This window comes from Amblyraja radiata, chromosome 1 (assembly GCF_010909765.2).
Source record: "Amblyraja radiata isolate CabotCenter1 chromosome 1, sAmbRad1.1.pri, whole genome shotgun sequence".
NCBI lineage: Eukaryota > Metazoa > Chordata > Chondrichthyes > Rajiformes > Rajidae > Amblyraja > Amblyraja radiata.
The window spans coordinates 63,364,312-63,387,351 of NC_045956.1; the positions used below are offsets into that span (position 1 = coordinate 63,364,312).

At 42.2% G+C, this 23,040-nt stretch overlaps 1 protein-coding gene across 39 annotated transcripts in view; it reads left to right on the plus strand.

The window, feature by feature from the left end:
- ank2 (ankyrin 2) overlaps positions 1-23,040 on the plus strand; it is a 524,159-nt gene that overhangs the window by 417,556 nt on the left and 83,563 nt on the right. For 29 of the 39 annotated variants that reach the window (XM_033023003.1, XM_033022993.1, XM_033023145.1 and 26 more), the window contains 5 exons: positions 3,815-4,039; positions 5,578-5,676; positions 13,197-13,351; positions 19,815-20,026; positions 20,165-20,369. In XM_033023003.1, the coding sequence (XP_032878894.1) occupies positions 3,815-4,039; positions 5,578-5,676; positions 13,197-13,351; positions 19,815-20,026; positions 20,165-20,369 (896 nt within the window). The remainder of the gene's footprint in view (positions 1-3,814; positions 4,040-5,577; positions 5,677-13,196; positions 13,352-19,814; positions 20,027-20,164; positions 20,370-23,040) is intronic. The other 10 variants (XM_033023113.1, XM_033023163.1, XM_033023171.1 and 7 more) reach the window with 1 other exon arrangement.

The following is a 23,040-nucleotide window of genomic DNA, read 5'->3' on the forward strand; positions in this document are numbered from 1 at the left end:
TGTTTGGCATCTGTCAAAATTTGCCCCTTTTGTGTAGGGAAAGGGTAAGAAAGTGGGATACCATAGAACCCAGTAGATCACCAGTGAACAGTATACCTGAGGCATGGACAATAGACAATAGGTGCATGAGTGGGCCATTCGGCCCTTCGAGCTAGCATCGCCATTCAATGTGATCATGGCTGATCATCCACAATCAGTACCGCGTTCCTGCCTTCTCCCCATATCCCCATATCCTCTTTAAGAGCCCAATCTAGCTCTTTCTTGAAAGTATCCAGAGAACCGGCCTCCACCACCCTCTGAGGCAGAGAATTCCACAGACTCACAACTCTCTGTGTGAAAAAGTGTTTCCTCATCTCCGTTCTAAATGGCTTACTCCTTATTCTTAAACTGTGGCTCCTGGTTCTGGACTCCCCCAACATTTCCTGCCTCTAGCGTGTCCAAACCCTTAATAATCTTATATGTTTCAATAAGATACCCTCTCATCCTTCTAAATTCCAGAGTATACATTATACAATTCCAGCCGCTCCATTTTCTCAACATATGACAGTCCCGCCATCCCGGGAATTAACCTTGTGAACCAACTCCCTCAATAGCAAGAATGTTCGTCCTCAAATTTGGGGACCAAAACAGCACACAATACACCAGATGTGGTCTCACTGGGGCCCAGTAGGCTGAAGGGCCTGCTTCCATGCTACATCTCTAAGTTAAGCCTTCCCTTAACCACCTCCAGTTTAAATTCCATTTGGAATATTTTGGAGGACCAAGAAACCAAGACAAGATAAGACAACTAAAACACCACCCCTACGGAACGCAACTAGCCACCATTAGTAAACCACAAAAGACGGCTTTTATTTCCGCTCTTTGTCTTCTACCAGTCAGCCAATCTTCTATCTATGTTGTTACCTTGCCTGTAATACCATAGGCTTCTATCATGTTGAGCAACCTTATGTGCAGTACCTTATCAAATGCCTTCTGAAAATCCAAGTAAACAAAATCTCCTGACTCTCCTTTGTCTATCCTCAAAGAATTCCAACAAGTTTGTCAGGCAAAGATCTCCCCTTAACAAAACCACTCTGACTTCAACTTGTTTTATCATGTTCTTCCAAGTACCCCAAAAATCTCATCCAGATGTGGAGGCTTTGGAGAGGGTGTAGAAGAGGTTTCCAGAATGCTGCCTGGATTAGAGGGCATCAGCTACAGAGAGAGAGGTTGGATTAAACTTGGATTGTTTTCTCTGGGATGTCAGAGGTTGAAGGGAAACTTGATAGAAGTATACAAAAGTTATGAGAGGCATAGATAGAGTGGACAATCAGAATCTCTTTTCCCTGGGTGGATATGTCCAATACTAGAGGGCATAGTTATAAGGTGAGAGGGGAAAGGTTTAATGGAGACATACGGGGCAAGTTTTTTTACACAAAATAACAGGGGCCTGGAAAGCATTGTCTGGGATGGAAGTGGAGGCAGATACGACAGTGGCCTTTAATAGACTTTTAGATGGGCACATGGAAGTGCAGGGAATAGAGAGATATGGATCATGTACAGGGAGATAAGATCAGTTTAATGGCATCATGTTCAGTTCACCAATTGTGGGCTGAAGGGCCTGATCTTGTGGTGTAACTGCTCTATGTTTATGTCCAGGCTCTATGTTATCGCTAGTAATGTGTCTACAATCTCTGCAGCTACCTCTTTCTGGGGTGTAGTCCATCTGATCCAGGTGACTTATCCAAATTCAGACCTTTTCGCTTCCCAAAGGCCTTCTGCTTAATAATAGTGACTGCAGTCACTTCTGCCTGACTCTCCTGAATTTCTGGCATGTCGCTGGTGTCTTCCATTATACAGTTCATCTGCCATTTCTTTGTCCCCCATTATTACTTCTCCAGCTTCATTTTCCTGCAGTCCTCCTTTACTATTTATATAACTGAAAAAGCGTTTGGTATCCTCATGTATATTATTGGCTGGCTTGCCTTCATATTTCATCTTTTCTTTCTCCTTAGTCCTTTTTCAGTTGCCTTCTGTTGGTTTTTAATAGCTTCGAAATCCTCCAGCTTCCCACTAATCTGCATACTATATGCCTTCTCTTTTGCTTTTGTGCTGTTTTTGACTTCTCTTGTCAGACATGGTCGTCTCCTTCTCCCGTTGGTACGTTTCTTCCTCTCTGGAATGAAAAGATCCTGCCTCTTCTGAATGACTCACAGAAACACCTGCCATTCCTGCACCACCGGCATTCCCCCTAGGGTCACAGGCTTTTGTCTTTTCATTTCTGGCCTTTCCCCAATAAAGTCTGCTGATCAAATCTTCCTTACCTGGATCCACCTATCACTTCGATTTTCCAGCATCTGCCAGTTCCTTCTTAAACACTCCACCTATCACTTGCCTGGTTTTGTTCTTCCCCCCTCCTCTCTTCCAGCTTTCTGACCTACGCTATATTCGGTCAGAAGAAGGGTCTCGACCCAAAATGGTGCCTATTCCTGTCCTCCAGAGATGCTGCCTAACCCACTGAGTTATTCCAGCAATTTGTGGACATTTGCCTTGGTGATTCAGTCATTGTGTTTTCTTGCCCAGGGATTGATGCACTGTATTTAAAATAAACCTGTACAAAGTACTGCAGGAACTCCAAACACAAAATAATGCCATATTTCTAACGATTACATTGATATTTGATGGATAACATCAGAAAAAATGTACAATCTTATTCAAACTCCATTTAAAATGTCTTAAAATATGGAAAGACAGTCATATTGTTTTGTGCTTTTCACTTCATTTTTCGACAATTTTGAAGATATTCTGTGGTATTAGGTAATTAGTCCATATGTTAAGATAAGCCTGAATAATCTGAAACTCAGGTAAATGTATAAAGCAAGTCAATTAAGAAGATTTTGTCCTATTACTGATTTTATTTAATCTTCCTGGTAAAACTATGAAACAAAAATAGCTCTCATGTTTTGGTTAGTATAAGTATGTCAGGAAATCCTTTAATATTTGGCAGTATTGCCCAGAAGAAACTGCTAATGCACCTGTGACATTTATATAACATGGTATAAAGGTTAACACTGAGATTGATCCTAATCTGGCTAGCACAGCCTTTACTAAATTTATTTCTGTCTGACCAGACAACGTTTCCACCTGCTGTCCTTGGTACATGGATAGGACATATTTGGAGAGATATATGAACCAAATGGTATTTGCTTAGATGGAGCACCTTGGTCATTATGGACAAGTTGAGCCAAAATACCTGTTTCTGTGCTGCATGACTCCATAACCACTATTGGAAATGTTACCTGGTCTACCAAATAGAAAGTGGTACGGTGGCACAGTGGTAGAGTTGCTGCCTTACAGCGGCAGAGACCCGGGTTCAATCCTACGGGTGCTTGTCTGTACGGAGTCTGTATGTTCTCCCCATGACCTGCGTGGGTTTTCTCCAGGATCAACGGTTTCCTCCCACACTCCAAAGACATACAGGTTTGTAGGTTATTTGCCTTGGTATAATTGTAAATTGTCCCTAGTGTGTGTAGGATAGTGCTAGCGTGCGAGTCGGTGTGGACTCGGTGGACCGAACAGCCTGTTTCCACGCTGTATCACTAAACTAAAACTAAGAGAATCAACTCCAGCAGAGTCCATTCAGGTGGCACCTTTGAATCTGCCACAACTCTGTAACGTTATGCCTACATATATTCCTTTTTGCTATAGGTTGAGTTGCTGTTTCTTTTCACCATCTGTATTCTGCCACACGTAAATGCTGCACATCCCGCGCTACAAACCTAAACGATAATCTCTGATTATGAAGTGGATGACAACGTCTTTGTGTTTATTCCAGCTTTCTGGTTAGTTTCATGGTGGATGCTCGGGGAGGATCTATGCGAGGCTGTCGCCATAACGGACTTCGCATTATCATTCCCCCTCGGAAATGCACAGCTCCAACCCGTGTCACTTGCCGCCTGGTTAAACGTCACAGACTGGCCACAATGCCTCCTATGGTGGAAGGAGAGGGTCATGCCAGCAGGTTAATTGAAGTTGGACCATCAGGTGCTCAGTTCCTTGGGTAAGTTCCTCAATTTGCAAATTACACGTGCCACCAAATTTATCTTTTGCTTTATTTAAAATTGCCTGTTTTGTTTTAAAACAATTAGCATTTAAGTAATTTTGATAAATTTAAAGATACATTATTCTATTGAGAATTAAAAGATTACTTTGTCAGTACATGTCATATGCTTTGGGCCAGCCTGTTGATATGCAAGAATGTGCTTGTCTGTAGACCTGGGTAGTGTGATATTATGGTAGTTTGTGTTAATTACAAGAAGTACATTATGCACTTTTGGTACTTTACTTTTAAACTTGGCAAAGTGTGAAATGTGAATTGTTCATACAAAGTAAACAAAATACATAAAAAATATCATAAATGGTGGCCCACAAAGTTATTAGCAGGTTATTTTGTAAAAAGGAAAAATTCTAAATTATAGTAAGTAAAATAACTTTTTAATATGTCATTGAGGCTAAATGTTACAAATTTTATATTAGCATATGGGAACATCAGAATTTAGACATTCAAAAGCAGCCATTAAATTCTCATTTTGATTAACAACCCCACCTTCCCATCTTCACGTCTTGTCCTTGTAATCCTTTCTCTCTCCACTGCAATGAATGGGACTGCCTAGTAAATGGATTTAAATCCTGATTAGTCATACAGCATGCAAACAGACCATTTGATTCATTGTGTCCATGCTGACCAAGATGCTCCATCTACGCTGGTCCCATTTGGCCACGTTTGGCCCATATCCCTCAAAGTTCAAATAACTTCTAAATGTTGTTATAAGTTTTATTAGTATTACCAACATAAAGATCATATTAAATAAAAACTGCGAATTTAAGACTGAGAGTTTAACTAGGTCCAAGCAACTCAATCAATTAGTAAAACTACTTATTTAAACAGGGAATCACCTTCTAATTACTATGGAAAGCTACATAAACATTAATGAATGAATAGTCTATCAAATCAAAATGATAATAGTTTTGCATGTGGACATTTGTACTAACATTGAAGTGGAAAAGAATTGATCATTGCATTTTACTTCCTAATCTAATATCTGCCCACATGCTTCTGGCCTACTCTCTGACAGACCTTACTTATAATGGAACAGTGATGTCTAAAAAAATCATGCCCACTGCAATGAAGTGCAGACTTCAATAAGCTAAGAATGAAGTAGATTGTCAGACATCGGGAAACTAAAGGAGGAATAATTTACCTTTTGTGATTACTCATAGTTTTCACTAATTTCCCAGTAGGCAATTGCTGAATAAATTTCCAGTTGGCTGTTTTAACTCCTCAGAGTCACATGTAATAATTGAATGATTATAAACAATAACTGGTCATCTCTTACTAAGCAATAAACCTTTTGACCAGTCTCTTATAAAATCCCTGAAGAAACTGAAAATAAATTAATTCATTGCATTTTTATAACTTAGATTTTAGCAACCAATAAAGTTGTGACTAACAAAAAAACAATCAGGAACAAAAGTGAATATGTGTTGGTTTTATCATTTTCATCTTCTCTCTTCCTCTGCTGCTTTGGATTTAATCAGTAAACTGCATCTTCCTAATTCTCCTCCCCCTCTAAATGAGGGAGAAAGCTTGGTTAGCCGAATCCTGCAGCTTGGGCCATCAGGAACCAAATTCCTTGGGTAGGAGAGACAAACAAAATGTTCAGTGAAGAATTTACTGGATGCCTCCTTGCTTATTCCTTGCAACCTTTTACAGCATTCCTTACACTTATTTTATACCCTACCATCTTTCTCCCTTATATGTTTTACATATATCATATTTGCTAAATGTAAATGTGTGATGTTTTGTGGCTTGGTGTTGTGAATGTTGTCATTGCTGGGAATGTACATGTTCAGCACAGCAAGAAAATCCCCATGTTGCTCTCCTTCCCATCCATTCCTTTTGTTAATTCCTCATGTGTCGATGAACATTATAAATGTTCGCTCATATTTTCCGATCCTTGTTAAACTGTGTATTAAATTGTAGTCTGTAACAAAGTGAATTGGAAAATGAAAGCGGTCTTTTTTATAAGGATGTAATACAAATGTGCTGAAGTGCTTGTGTCTTGTTACCTATCTATAGGCGAGGATCCTGTAAGGATTTAAAATAGTTAAGTTCTGTGTCTCGATAGAGCTTAACTTTTTGAATCCCATAATTGAATGTCAAACCAGTATCTTGCCTATTTATATACAGCGTGGTCCTAATTGTCTTTTACTATTAGTTTCTGTCCTGTAATTCCTGCTTTTTTCCTTTCCTTTATTTGCAACATTAAATGTTAATCAAATGTTGAATTGCTGATTAAGATAAGGCAACTGGGATAAAGATAAGCAATGACAATATTTAACATATGCCATGATAGTAATAGGGTCTAATTGATTATATTACCCATACATTACTATTTAAATTTTCATTTTTATTTCCTAAAATATTTTCCACTGGTTTTTTTATTTTGCTGCAATCATTTGGAAAATGTCACATTTTCCTCCATTATTGTTTTCCAAATCACCAATAATCCTCATGACCTTGTCAATTAATTCTCCTGTATTCTGACTACTCCTATCAATCTTTGGAGACTTATTTGTCAATTCTGTTGTTCCATTCCTTAGCACTGCCATTCTGCGCACTATGCCCAGTAACACGAGTTCAATGTGATTGGTTTTTACACAATAAAATGAGAGACTTGGAGTTTTATAGTTCCATACCTGCAGCATAATTTGATTATCATATTTTACAGCAGCTTTTTGACTATGAATCATGTTAAACTAATTAAGTAGAGAGCTGGTTCCACCAACAAAAGGGAAGCAAGATGTATATCTTTCTGGATATCAGAAAGGATGCTGCAGAGAGTTTAATTTACTGAAGAATGTTTCTTTGCTTGTTATTCTGTATAAATGTATACGTGCCTCAATGCATGCAGGCAGCATTATTACTGGGTTAGGAAGCAGCCCTAATTAATTTACGTCAATCCATAGTTATATTTTTGTTCCATCCAAATTATTGCAAAAGAATGGATACTGTATTCTACAAATAAACAAGTAAATGCCACTGGAGTGGCGTTCCTCTGCTGTTTGTAATACATGTACATGACTTGGGTGTCAATGTAGATGGACTGGTGAGTAGGTTTTCTGACAACACTAAAATTGGAGGAATTGCAGACAGTGAGGAATGCTGTCAGAAGATGCAGTGCGATATTGACCAGCTGCAGAAATGGGTGAAGAAATGGCAGATGGAGTATACCCCGAGCAAGTGTGAGGTGTTGCACTTTGGGAGGCTGAATGTAAGGGAAGACCCTTAACAATATTGAAGTGCAGAGGGATCTTGGAGTCCAAGTTCATAGCTCCCTGAAGGTGGCAGCACAAGTAGATTGGGTGGTGAAGAAGACGTTGGTATGCTTGACTTAATTGCTCGGGGCATTGAGCATGAGTCAGGAAGTCATGATGCAGCTCTATAATACTTTGTTTTGGGCCGCATGTGGAGTATTGTGTGCCTTTCTGATCGTCCCATTACAGGAAGGATGTGGAGGCTTTGGAAAAGGTGCAGAGGAGGTTTACGAAAAGCTGCCTAGATTAGGGAGTTTCAGCTACAAGGAGTGGTTAGATAAACATGGATTGTTTACTGTGGAATGTCCGATGTTCAAGTCAAGTCAATTCATCACATACACATACGAGATGTGTAGTGAAATGAAAAGTGGCATGAAAAGGGGAGACGATAGACGTATATAACATTATGAAAGGCACAAACAGGGTAGAATGTCAGAACCTTTTCCCCAGAGTGGAAATGTCCAACAATAGAAGACATAGCTGAGATGAGGAAAGTTTAATGGAGATGTGCTGGGCTAGTTTTTTTACACAAGAGAGTGGTGGGGGCCTGGAACAGATTGCATTAGGGTTAAGGGCCTGTCCCACTTTGGCGTCATTTGCGAGTAATTTACGCGACATCATTTACGCGTCAAGACGAGCATGGTGCGCATTACGCGCGCATAGTGCGTGGTGACGTAAGCAGTGACGCACGGTCGCGTGCGACGCCCCAGGATTTTGGGATGTACAATATCTTCACGCACCATCTTCGTGGCGCACAAATGACGCCCAAATGGGACAGGCCCTTTAGAGTTTAAGATTCTTTTAGATGAGCACACGAAAGGGTAGGGAACAGAGATATATGTATGAATCGTGTACAGGCAGATGAGATCCGTTTGACAGCATCATAATTTGGTCGGTGTGGGCAAGTTGGCTGAAGGACCTGTTTCCATGCTGTATGACTATGAATATGTGCTTTGCTTGGCTCAAATCTGCCTGAATAGAAAAAAGGACACATATGCTGCAGTGGGTCAGGTAGCATCTCTGGAGAACATGGATAGGCGGGTTGAGACCCTTCTTCAGACCTTTACGCTCAGCTCAAGACCTTTCCCCAGACTGATTGTAGGTAGCGGAGAAGAAAGGATGAACAGGGAAGAGGCAGGACAAAGCTTGTCAGGCAATAGGTTGAGATAGGTGGGAGGCCAGATGGGCCTCGGGGCAGGGAGGAATGGAGAGGGGAATAAAGAGGAGAGGGTTTGGGGAAGAAGGGGAGGAGTTGTGAGGATTTGAGAGAGGTTACCTAAAATTGAATCAATATTCATACTGTTGGGCTGTAAGCTACCCAAGTGGAATATGAGGTGGTGTTCCACCAGTTTACGCTTGGCCTCACTCCAGCAATGGAGGAGGCCTAGGATAGAAAGGTCAGTGTGGGAATGGCAAGGGGAGTAAAATAGTTATCATCCATCCGAATTAGTAGTCTACGCAAGTCTAAGCTTTGTCTTGCCGATGTACAGGAGGCCACATTGTGAACAGTAGATGAGGTTAGAAGAGGTGCATGTGAACCTCTATTTCACCCGGAAGGGAATCTCCCTGGATGGAGGCAAAGGAGGCGATATACAGGTGTTACACATCTCCTGTGGTTGCAGGGGAAAGTACCTAGGGAAGGGGTGGGTTGGGTGGGAAGGGATGAGTGAACCAAGGAGTTACGGAGGGAGCGGTCTCTACAGAAGGCGGACAGGGTTGGAGATGGAAAGATGGGATTAGTGGTGGGATCACTTTGAGGGAAGGAGGAGCAAAAGCAGAACTATGGGACAGAGGAGACGTGGTTGAGTGAACCATCTATGACAGAAGAGGGGAACCCACATTTACTAAAGAAAGACGACATCTTGATGTCCTAGAATAGAAAGTTTTATTTTTGAGCAGATACAGTGGTGATGGAGTAATTGAGAGTAGCATCTTTGCAAGAGGCAAGGTGGGAGGAAGTGTAGTCTAGATAAAAGGGGGAGTCAGTAGCGTTATAGTAGGCGTCTGTCAATAGCCTGTCCCCTATGATGGAGATCGAGGGATCAAGAAAGGGGAGGGAGGTGTCTGTGATAGTCCAGGTGAATTAGAGGGCTGGGTGGCATTCTGAAGAAGGATCTCAACCCAAAACATCACCTATTTATGTTGTCCAGAGATGTTGACTGACCAGTTACTCCAGCACTTTGTGTCCTTTTGTGTATTAACCAGTATCTGCAGTTCTTCGTTTCTACTACCTAAATATATTGATAGATAAGAGGGCTGGGAATGATCAGAGAGAGGAGAGGATTGTGATTGTGAAGGAATATTTTCCCTTTCATACTGGGATGTTCCTTGGTGCCAGGTTGAATAAACAGGTAGTGGTTGGAAGTGAACTGGATGGTGGTCGGCATGGCTGGTGTTTGACTTCGGTCTTGGTGAAGTCGAGCAACAGATGGTAGTAGGAGGGTAAGTTAAATTTCGATCAGGGGGTCCGATGCTAATCAGATGATGGTTGTGGCTCTGATTATGCGCAGGGATTGGGAGAGCTGACTGCATGTGGTCTTGCAGGAAGTCCAGACACTGGAGTATTGTGTGCAGGCATTACTAGCTATAATGCAGGTCTGGCAATATTCCAACAGTGGTCTAGAAGGGCGGGCAGCTAGATGGTCAGATAAGCAGCTAGAAAGTTAGTTAACGATCAATTGGGTTTGTGATGGAGGGTTGGAACGGGGTGGTAAGTTGGTCCTTACTCCAAGGTGGACATTGGACCTTAGACATTGGGCAATTGGACTGAAGCGTTACAATGCTGAGAACTATATTCTGCATTCTGTATCTTCCGCTTTGCTCCATCTATTGTACCAGAGCTAAATTTGATTATATTCATGTATGGTATATCTGAAGTTTTGGATATCATGCAAAGCGAACCATTACACATGTCAATATTAATGCTAATCTAAACCTTAAGCTAAATCTATATGTAGTTGGAGAAGGAGGCAAGTATGGTTGATTGGGGTTTGGGAGGAGAGTCAATAATGAATAATGTTACCTGATGGTTATAGATCTGGTAGCGCAGACAAATTGCAGAAGGCTTGATTACGGTTTATCGTTCATAGCAAAAGGATTTGCGTATAGGAGCAGGGAGGTTTTCCTGCAGTTGTACAGGGTCTTGGTGAGACCACACCTGGAGTATTGCGTACAGTTTTGGTCTCCTAATCTGAAGAAGGACATTCTTGCCATAGAGGGAGTACAGTTCACCAGACGGATTCCTGGGATGTCAGGACTTTCATATGAAGAAATACTGGATAGACTTGGCTTGTACTCGCTAGAATTTAGAAGATTGAGGGGGGATCTTATAGAAACGTACAAGATTGTTCCCGATGTTGGGGAAGTCCAGAACAAGGGGTCACAGTTTAAGGATAAAGGGGAAATCTTTTAGGACTGTGATGAGAAAAACATTTTTTACACAGAGAGTGGTGAATCTCTGGAATTCTCTGTCACAGAATGTAGTTGAGGCCAATTCATTGGCTATATTTAAGAGGGAGTTAGATGTGGCCCTTGTGGCTAAAGGGATCAGGGAGTATGAAGAGAAAGCAGGTACAGGAACTGTTGGAGTTGGATGATCAGCCATGATCATATTGAATGGCGGTGCAGGCTCGAAGGGCCGAATGGCCTATGTTTCTATGTCTATGTTTCTATGCTGCTCCCGATTCAACAGCAATCTTTTCATGGAAGGTGGATTCTGCTCTCCGAGTTGTTTTTCTTCTGCTCTTTCCTGAGGCTTGGGAAAGTTAGCCATTTGTGATTAAAATCAATCCCATCAGCAAACTTGTTCTAATATTTAAGTTATTGGATTGGATTGGATTGGATTCAATTTTATTGTCATTGCACTTCTCAGTGCAACGAAATGGTTTAGCCTGCAGTCATAACATAGAATAAATAACAAAACAAACACTCAACACAGTTTAAAGTCCCAAAGTCATTGTCTCTTCCCTCCTTGCTCTCCCTCTGCGCCGAGGCAATCCAGGCCTCCGATGTTGCGACCCCGCCGGGTGATGGTGTGCAAGTCCCGCGGCTGAATCCGCTCCGCAAAACGGGCCGGTTCAAACTCCGCGGCCCGGGGCGGTCGAAGCTGCCGAAGCTGCCGCCCTCAAGTCCAGCGGACGCAGCTGTAGTTGCGGGAGCTCCAGAAAAACAGGTCACCAACGATGTCGTCCACTGACCCACGGCCGAGCCTCCGAGGCTCCAAAGTCGGGTCGGAAGTTGGGCCAAACCGCAACCACAGCCCCGAAGACGGCCAGCCTCCTGTTGGTAAGTCCTGGCTCTGCCTCTGAAGCCTCGAGGTCGGTCGCAGTTGGAGGCCGCCAGCTCCACGATAGGCCTCAGCGCAGACGGACACGGAGACGGGGGATACGGCAAGAAAGGTTGCATCCCCCCCGAAGGAAGAGTCAAAAAACATGTTACACCCACCCCCCCACACATACACAACTAAATAAACCGAAATAAACTGTAAAAACGGGACAAAAGAAAACAAAAAAAGAAAAGACAAACGGACTGCAGGCGAGCCGCAGCTGCAAGGCAGCGCCGCCACTTCCGGACTTATGGGAATTGAGTTTTGTTTTCAATTTCCTGTTGCGTTTCTGGCGAAATTCCAATCCATCCACTTTTCATCACAATCATAATCACAATCACAATAATACTTTATTAGCCAAGTATGTTTTGCAACATACGAGTAATTTCATTTGCCAAATCAGTCAATCACAAATAAAAAGCAACAGAACACACAAAACACATTTTAACATAAACATCCACCATAGTGACTCCTCCACATTCCTCACTGTGATGGAAGGCGAAAAGAAAAGTTCAATCTCTTCCCCTGTTTGCTCTCTTGGGGGCCTTGAGCCCTCCGTTGACGGGACGATCTTGACTCCTGTGGCCGGCGGCGGGCCCTCTGTATTGGGGGCGATCAGCTCCTGCATCGGGGGGATGTCAGCTCCTCCCCGCCGGCGATCGAACCCCGCGTCGGGGCTGGTCGAACCTCTGCATCGTTGGAGCTCCCGACTAGGCCTCTTCCGAGACTGCGAGCTCGATAGTAAAGTCCGCAGGCCGCAGTTGGAGTGATCTCAGGCAAGGGATCAACTCCGATGTTATGTCTACGCCCCGGGTGTGCGCTCAAGGTCAGTCCAAGGAGGCCTTCAGCTCCATCGATGGTAGGCTGCAGAGCGACCGGAGACACGATCCGGAAAGTAATTGCATCTCCGGCAAGGTAAGAAACTGGAAAAAAGTTTCCCCCGACCCCCTCTCCGTCCCCCTCCCCCCACATAAAACAAACCAGAGAACATTTACACAAACTTATAAAACGCACTAAAAAAAAAAAAAAAAACGAAAAACAGACGGGGCTGTTGGCGGGGCTGTCAATCGTTCAGAGCCCCTGGTGGTATTTTGGTGGTCGAACTTCAGCTAATATGTCTGACATATTTGAATGAAAACTTCTGTTTATCTGAAGGATAAAATTCCAATGACTAAATATTTCAATGTTTGAGTGCAGCTTCCTAAATGGATAGATTCTTCCTGAGGGAAAAAGTGTGAAATCAAAAACTAAAAAATGGGCTTTCATTTTCAGGTACTTCATTTTGAATAATGAAATGCATTTCTGTTGGTGTTAAAGCCTGATGGATGTAACCGGACACTGGCAAATACTGCGCTAGTACTTTAACAGATTCCATCTGATTATCTTGTATCCATGCTGGAAAATGAACAATAGTTCACATTGTTACAGACTATATTTAAAATGGTGACGTGGCATGAGACATATTGATATTGGTCTGTTTCCCCATTTATCTCACTTCTAACCCCTGATATTTCAGGCCTGTGATTGTGGAGATTCCACATTTTGCAGCCGTACGTGGGAAGGAACGAGAGCTGGTGGTGCTGCGCAGTGAAACTGGAGAGACGTGGAAGGAGCATCAGTGTGAATATACTGAGGAAGAGCTGAATGAAATATTGAATGGGATGGATGAAGGTAACAATCCTGTTGGATTAAAGGGGGGTGGTAGAGGATATATGAAATATGTTGAAATGGTTTGTACTTTTTGAAACAAGGGTGGGCATTGAAACAGTGAGTCATAATGAAGTCAATATTCTTGCTACATTTAGAAAAAAAGAGAACATACATCTTTTTGTAAAGCATCACCAGAGATGCTACCTGACCAACTGAGTGGTAGCAGGATTCTGTTTTTATTTAAACACAAAATGTTGGAGTAGCTCAGCAAATCACGCAGCATCTCTGGAGAAAATGGATAGGTGACATTTTGGGTTGGGACCCGAACGTCACATATCCATTTTCTCCAGAGATGCTGCCTGACCCACTGATTTACTTCAACATTTTGTGTCTATATTTGGTATAAACCAGCATCTGCAGTTCCTTTTTATTGCATTCTGTTTTTATTTAATATTAATACTAGACTGGGACACGTTGGGTCATTGTCACATGGGAGGCTTGATCGCCCAACTCAAAGCAATATTGCACCACTAACCTGTAGCCCTCACGGGAGGCATGGTTCCCCAACTCAACGCACGCTTTGACAGGGAGAATACTGATGTGCCTTCCCGATCCCCCATTCGCTGTGATGGCATTTCAGTCTCAGTCACAGAGGCTGATGTCAGGAAATCCTTCAGAGGGGTGAACCCCCGAAAAGCACCTGGACCTGATGGTATACCCGGCCGTGTTCTAAAAACCTGTGTGGACCAACTGGCGGGAGTTTTTACGGACATTTTCAACCTCTCACTTCTGAGGTCTGAGGTCCCCACCTGCTTTAATAGGGCATCAATTATACCGGTGCCCAAGAAGAGTAAGGTGACATGCCTCAATGACTATCGACCAGTGGCACTAACGCCGGTGGTGATGAAGTGCTTTGAGAGGTTGATCATGGAGCAAATCAACTCCTACATCTACAAAAACCTGGACCCACTGCAGTTCGCGTACCACCACAACAGATCAACGGTGGATGCGATCTCGCTGGCCCTCCACTCCGCACTGGACCACTTGGACAACAAAAACCTCATATGTCAGGCTGTTATTCATTGATTACAGCTCGGCATTTAACACAATCATCCCCTCCAAACTGGTTACCAAACTCGCAGAACTGGGTCTCTGCGCATCCCTCTGCAACTGGATCCTCGACTTCCTCGTCCACAGACCACAGTCTGTTCTTATTGGTGGAAATGTGTCAGCCTCAATAACAATCAGCACGGGAGCACCTCAAGGCTGCGTGCTCAGCCCCCTGCTGTACTCACTCTATACCCATGACTGCGTAGCGAACCACAGTGCGAACTCCATCATCAAGTTCGCTGACGACACCACTATTGTGGGGCGTATCACTGATGGGAATGAGTCAGAGTACAGAAGAGAGATCGAGCAACTGTCCATATGGTGCCAGCGCAATAACCTGGCCCTCAACACCAGCAAAACCAAGGAACTGATTGTGGACTTTGGAAGGAGTAGGAGGGGGACCCACAGCCCCATTTATATCAACGGGTCGATGGTTGAAAGGGTCAAGAACTTCAAATTCCTGGGCGTGCACATCTCTGAAGATCTTTCCTGGTCCGAGAACACTAACGCAATTATCAAAAAAGCTCATCAGCGCCTCTACTTCCTGAGAAGATTACGGAGAGTCGGATTGTCAAGGAAGACTCTCTCTAACTTCTACAGGTGCACAGTCGAGAGCATGCTGACCGGTTGCATCGTGGCTTGGTTCGGCAATTTGAGCGCCCTGGAGAGGAAAAGACTACAAAAAGTAGTAAACACTGCCCAGTCCATCATCGGCTCTGACCTTCCTTCCATAGAGGGGATTTATCGCAGTCGCTGCCTCAAAAAGGCTGGCAGTATCATCAAAGACCCACACCATCCTGGCCACACACTCATCTCCCAGCTACCTTCAGGTAGAAGGTACAGGAGCCTGAAGACTGCAACAACCAGGTTCAGGAATAGCTACTTCCCCTCAGCCATCAGGCTATTAAACCTGGCTCGAACAAAACTCTGATTATTAGCAACCACTTTCTGTTATTTGCACTACCAGTTTATTTATTCATGTGTGTATATATTTATATCATGGTATATGGACACATTTATCTGTTTGTAGTAAATGCCTACTATTTTCTGTGTGCTTAAGCAAAGCAAGAATTTCATTGTCCTATACAGGGACACATGACAATAAAACTCACTTGAACTTGAACTTGAACTTGCCCAACGTAAGATTCCAGAACTCCCCTGCCTCCCCCAGCACTGGACTTTAAAAAAATTTGCAATTGCACTTCCCCAATTGCAATACTAATTCCCCCTCCCCCTCCTGTCCTGCCAGGAGCTGGAGTAAGTGTTGTATGATGGCAACATTGTTGCAAATGTCGGGTGGAGGACTATGATATCCTATTCAGGTGAAAAGTTGGTGGAAGCACAGAGTGTTCCTGTATTGCAACTTTGTATCGAAGTTTGGTGGAAGCTGGCAGGAAGGATTTTAACAGTAAAAATCTTGTTAAAGTTGGCTTTTTTAAACCTTTAAATATCAATAACTTGTGAAATGTAACATCAAATCTGAAGGAAGGTTGATCGGACCGACTATGGGAGAAAGCTGAGTAAGATTCTGCAAAAATGTTAGCGCTACCGTGTACCGTTTTGGTGAAAATACAATCACACTGACAGACACACAAACACACACACATTGAAACAAGATGAGAGACTTTGTATAGTATGTAGATTTCCAGTACCTAAATTGTATCTCACGATTCCAACATTTCTATTCTTCCGTTTTCATCTTTTCTTTGTTTTATGTTTCGCAATCTCCTGTTTCCAGCTCCTCTGAACAGTTTATTTGCAATTAATCCTCTCATAAATCACACATATTCATTCTCCACTGAGACAGATATTCCCTTTGTTCTTGCCAATGCTGCCCTTCTGTGTAGCCTAAGGCACTTAATTTCTAAATTTTCTCATTTATGATAAAAGGTCATCAAGCTGAAATGGTAACTATTTGTCTCCTGCTCAATATTTCCAGCATTCTGTTATTATATTTCATATCCTTAGATGGTCATTATTTGAAAAACATGATGACTCATTTCCTGTTATTGCACCTAACTCCATGTATTTAATCAAATTATAATATTCTGTGAAGGCTGTAAAGGCTATTTTTCTTAGGATAATGATTTATTTATTGCAAACACATTAACTTTCCCACGCTAAAGTATTACCCTTTGCATTCATTTTTTAAATTAAAATACTCCAGAATTTGGTTGTGTAAATCAGAACATGTTATATCACTTTTATGGGAAGAGGGCTATTAAATAAATTACAATTTCTCAGTTGTATCACAAATAGGTGACACAATGTCACAGTGGAGCTGCTGCCTCAAAGCACCAGAGACCCAGCTTTCATCCCAACCTCGGGTGTTGTCTGTGTGGAGTTTGCATGTTCTCCCTGTGACTGCATGGGTGTTCTCGAGGTGCTCCCACATCCCAATCTCCCTCAAAATCAGGAAGTGAAGCGGTACCCACACCCCAGTTAAGGGCACCGAAGTAGAGATGGTTAAAAGATTCAATTTCTTAGGAATAAATATCACCAGCAATTTGTCCTGGACCAGCCACATCGAGACAATGGCCAAGAAAGCTCACCAATGCTTCTACTCAGAAAGTTTAGGAAGTTTGACATGTCCCCAACAACACCCACTAGTTGTGCCTTAGAAAGCATTTTATTGGGATATATCACAACATAGTTTTGGGGACAGCTTCATCGAAGATTGCAAGAAATTACAGAGAGATGTGGACATAGACAGACCATCATGAACTCTCCCTTCCTTTACTCCATCTACACTTCATGCTGCCTTGACATAATCAAGGACCAGTCTCACCCTAGTCACTCCCTCTTCTCCCCTCTCCCATCAGACAAGAGGCACAGAAGTTTGAAACTGCATACCTCCAGATTCAGGGACAGTTTCTTCCCAGCTCTGATCAGGCGACCGAACCATCCTCTCACCAGCAAGAGAGCAATCCTGGCCTCCCATCTACCTCATTGGAGACCTTCGAACTATCTTTAATCAGACTTTATTGTACTTTATATAAATGTTATACCCTTTATCCCGTATCTGTAACATTGTGGACGGCTTGACTGTAATCATGTATAGTCTTTTTGCAGACTGGGTAGCATGCAACAAAAAGCTTTTCACTACCTCGGTACATGTGACAATGATAAATAAATTAAATTAAAGTAAACTAAACTAAACTAAAAGATGTGCAAGTTTGTGGGTTAATTGGTCTCTGTTGATGAAGAAGTTGATGAGAAAGTGGAATAACATAGAACTAGTGTGAATGGGTGATCGATGGTTGCCATGAACTTGGTGGGCCAATGCACCTGTTTCAATGCTGTATCTCAATTATACCAAGCCAATTAACCTACAAACCTGGACGCCTTTGGAGTGTGGGAGGAAACTGGAGATCCCGCAGAAAACCCATTGAAATCTGCGCTCTATGTGGCTGAGTGTGGTATCAAAGAGTCCTTCTTGAGAGGTCCTGTGCAGCCAGTATTGCCTTTTCCACTGAGCTGAGTGATGAGGTAATGGACGCTCAGCAAGGACAACTCCTAGTAACTCTTTCTCTCTTCCTCCTCCTTCTCCTGTTGCTCCCCGACTCCACCATGCTCTTCAGGTTGTAGATCTTGCCGCACTACCTCTGGCAGCCTGCAAGTTACACTATACAGCAGGAATATATCTCCCCCATCTGATTGCCATGTGCTCCAATCCCATCACAAATGGAAACAATGCAGGTTCCCTCAAGCATCCAGCAATGTAGCTGTTGCTATCTAATCATTTCATTGCTCTTGGAGTGTTTGTTTGCAACTGCTGTAATTGGATCACTAACTGGTGAAATTAAGAAAATAGATAAAAATGCTGGAGAAACTCAGCGGGTGAGGCAGCATCTATGGAGAAAAGGAGTGGGCGACGTTTCGGGTCGAGACCCTTCTTCAGACTGAAGAATTAAGAATATTCCTTGACCTCCAGGACTCATCCTTCCAGCTAGTGCCAGCAGTCAAAAATGTCCAGCGGTGTGTTTTCCTTCTGGATGGTGGATATATCTCAGTAACGTGGCATTCACCATGAGGATATTCTTGTGCTGTACAACCACCTGCACTTTGATGTCATGGAAACCCTTCTTATTCATAAAAGGTTTGGGGTTAATGGACCCTTTATGGGCACAAGAAAGTGGTCAGTGCCTGCAAATCCTTGCATCTGAGATGAAACTATTCCTCACTGAAATCATATGCCTCATGTGTTTGGATAATCGCTCTGTCAATTAAGTGAATAGGAAACTGGGAGACATTGCAGAGAGCTTCTTTGGCACTTGTAGAGATCCCGTGATGTGGGTATTGAGGGCCCAGGTCACCGTGAACTCCGTGGAGAGAGCAGTTCAGGCACAAGAGCAGGTCGGAGCAGCATTTGATGTAGCTTAGTGATGACAGCATTCCAAATATAATGCTCATCACATAGGTACAAATAGGATGTGGCATCTTTGTGAAGACTTTGAATAAATGGGCATGTCTTTGCCTCCTGCCCTGAGGTTTCTGACCATCTCAAGTGGCTAACAATTGGGTAAAATATATTTATGGTAATTGTTTGCTGCCATTTCTGGGGCTTCCAGTATCTCACCAGCTGAATCCTGGAGAAAGCATTGCCTCTTCATTTTATACACTCTATAGACTTTTGAAATAATCCATGCAGTTTGCCTGGTGTCAGCAGAGTAACCTTTAAAAGGCAAAATAAACAACAAACGCGCTCCTTATTCTTCTGTGACTTTTCTGCTATGAGAAAACATAAAAAGCACTTAAATAGAGAGACATGGAACCACAAGTGGTGAATCTTGAGTAAAACACAAAGTGCTGGAATAACTCAGTGGGTCATGCAGCATCTCTGGAGGACATGAATAGGCAATGTTTTGGGTCGGGACCCTTCTTCAAGCATTAATGTTAACTGCACACTGAAGCGCTTGGTCCCATTTCATGCCTAACGTGATTTCACCGACAGTGATCTCCAGTACAATCTACTTTGGATGTAGTTAAAAGTTGTAGTACCACTAAAACAGATACTAGGCAATCTAATTTATTGGCATCTATTATTGGTTGAGAGTAAAGAATGCAAACGACTTCATCTTTCACATTGAAATCTGCCAATAAAGAAAAACATTTTGACTTAATGGATTGAAAATAACCATCTTGGATGTATTCGGAAAATATATTTTTGCAATTTAATGGTTGAGTACTGTTTAGACGTATGAAGCTTTTCGTAACTTGGTTTCAGTTCAAACAGAAATCTAATTTAATTGTCCTATCTGGGACACATGACAATAAATTATCTTGACTAAATTAGTGGCATGTAAATTTATGATAAAAAATAGTTCATTTAAATAGAAAATCTCCAATGGATATGTTTTCTTTATTTTTACAGTACTTGATAGTCCAGAGGAACTTGACAGAAAACGTATTTGCCGTATCGTTACCAGGGACTTCCCACAATACTTTGCAGTAGTGTCCAGGGTCAGACAGGACAGTAACCTGATTGGACCAGAAGGAGGTGTGCTGAGCAGCACTGTGGTGCCACAGGTTCAAGCTGTCTTCCCTGAAGGAGCTTTAACCAAGAGGATTCGAGTTGGACTCCAGGTGACTGTTTTTTCAATGTTTTCAATAACACACCAAACCTAGAACATGTTTATTTCAATGACAATGAGGAATATCACTACATGTTTAATGGAGTTAATCTACTAAATGCTATTTCATTTTTTTCTAATTAATGTCCAGGCCCAACCCATGCATGTTGAATTAGTCAAGAAAATCCTGGGCAATAAGGCGACTTTTAGTCCAATAGTCACCCTTGAGCCGAGAAGAAGGAAATTCCATAAACCTATCACGATGACAATTCCCATTCCAAAGTCTTCTACTGACGGATTAATGAATGGTTATGGTGGAGACACCCCAACTCTCAGGTTACTTTGCAGTATAACAGGTAAGAAATCCATACCTGATTTTAAATGGTGAATCAAAGGCACTGACTTCTGCTTCACTACATGGTGATAATCTGCTAGAGTGATTATTGGCGTTCGTAAATTTGCATGAAAGCTGACCTGGAAACAATCATAAACCTGTTTTATTTACTCCTGGGATTAACCTCACTGGGTGACAGAGTCAGAGTTTTATCCCAAGCTCAGGCGGGTTCAATCCTGAACTTTTGTGCTACAGTTGAAATGTTGTCTTATGCTTGCTTGGGTTTTCTCCAAGTTCCTCCTGGATGCTAAAAATGTATGGGTGTGTAGGTTATTTGACCATTGTAAATAAGCCCTTGTGTAGAGGTGAGTGGTAGAATCTGCGGGTGTTGATGGGAATGTGGGAACAATAGACAAATAGACAATAGGTGCAGGAGTAGGCCATTCGGCCTTTCGAGCCAGCACCGCCATTCAATGTGATCATGGCTGATCATCCCCAATCAGTACCCCATTCCTGCCTTCTCCCCATATCCCCTGTCTCCACTATTTTAAGAGCCCTATCTAGCTCTCTCTTGAAAGCATCCAGAGAACCTGCCTGAGGCTGAGAATTCCATAGACTCACCACTCTCTGTGAGAAAAGTGTTTCCTCGTCTCCGTTCTTATGGCTTACCCCTTATTCTTAAACTGTGGCCCTGGTTCTGGAGTGCGTTACATAGGATTAGTGGGTTACATAAGATTAATATAAAAATGGGTGCTTATTGGTTAATGCAGAGGAGTGATGGAGAATGAAATTAGGGTGAATTGTTGTGAAATTATATATAGAAATAGAAATAATTCTATCTATGTATCTATGTAAAATTTCCACAGCTGTACGTGGTAGCGTTTTTCTAAAATCAATATAAAGCGCAAACAGGAAATGGTCAAGATGAGACTTTTAATTATATAGACGGCAAGGCAACTTTAATTAGGCAAGGCAACTTTAATTAGGCAAGGCAACTTTAATTAGGCAAGACAACTTTAATTAGGCAACACAGCTTTAACATTTCCAAACCAAAGGCAACACAGCTTTAGCATTTCCAAACCAAAGGCAACACAGCTTTAGCATTTCCAATCCAAAGGCAACACAGCTTTAGCATTTCCAAACCAAAGGCAACACAGCTTTAGCATTTCCAAACTATATTTTCAAACCACATTAAGGGCACTGACAGGTCAGTAAAACCACTCACAGTTTAGTAGACATGTGTGCAGTGTTATTCACAGCTCAGACTGAGAGACGTGACCCTCTCGCTCCCCCATCTTGCAGAGACTGACTGAGGCCCTCAGCACTTCCGGGTTTTAGGAGAGAGAATATCAACATTTTTTAAACACTAATAGCTCTTTTATTTTTCATCGATGGGGAAAATCCTCTTGTCCTGCGCAGCGGAGGGGGTCTCTGAGTAAGATGGCCAAAAATCACATCCGTGAGTAGAATAGTTTTTTCTAAAATCAATATACAGAACAACAGGAAGTGGTCAAGATCAGACTTTTAGTAATATAGATATGATATGATGATGTGTGGGGCAAGTTATTTTTTTACAGAGTGATAACTGCTTAGAAGATGCTGCCACAGGTGGTGGTGGAAGCAAATATGATAGTGGCACTTTTAGATTGGTGCAATGATAGGCAGGGAATGGAGTGATAAAAATCACTTGCAGGCAGAAGGAATTCATTTAATTTGGCATCATGTATGTGCTGTATTCAATTTCAGTTGCTTTCTTGCTTGACCTCCCATTATTTTTAATATCTGCTGCCAGATTTTCTGGCAGTGTTGAGGGCCAGATTTAGAAGCTTGTTGAGCACTGCTTGTGTGTTAATAGAAATAAGGATGCTCATCAAGCTTGTTTTGTATTATTTTACCCCTGTGATTGACTGAGAATCCCAATTTCCTCCGTACCCTCCTTCCCCATAGCCAAAACCAAACGGCCCACCCTATCCCATTTCCTTTTAATGAATACATGTAAAAGATATAGCTTTTATGCTGATTTGAGAGTTTTAGGTTTTAATTATATTTAATTCCACTAGTTTATTAATTGACAGAAACCACTAAATTAATGATTATTTTTATTATATTATATTTGCATAATTTGCCTGTATTTGGATGCTAGCCCTCTAAACCCTCTGATTCATATAGCTGTCCAAAAATCATAATTGTATCTACTTCTCTAGCTTCTTCTGACAGTTCATCCAGATACAGACTACTCGCTGAGTGAAAAGCTTCCCGCTGTGGTCCTTTGTAAATCTTACCTTAAGTCTTTGCTCTCTAGTTTTGCAAATAAGTGTTCACTTTATCCACGCTTCTCATGATCTTGTTGTACATTTCAATAAAATCTCCCCTAAGCCTATGCTCCAAAGCAAAAAGTAATAGCCTATTCAATCTCTCCCTGTAACATAAGTCTGCAAATCTAGGTAACATCCTGGTGAATCGCTTATGCACCCTTTCCAATCTAATGAGATCCTTCCTATAGCTGAGCAACCAGACCTGCACAGTGTTCTGTGTGGTCTCACTGACACCTATCCAAACTTACATAATGTGAATGCAGTCTTATTTACGTTAAAGTGTTCCTTGAAGGCTTAGCTTCTTCGTGCTTACAATGTGCAGATATAATGCACAGAAAACCCACTCCCATGCTTTTAAAGAAAACAAACTACCTGAAA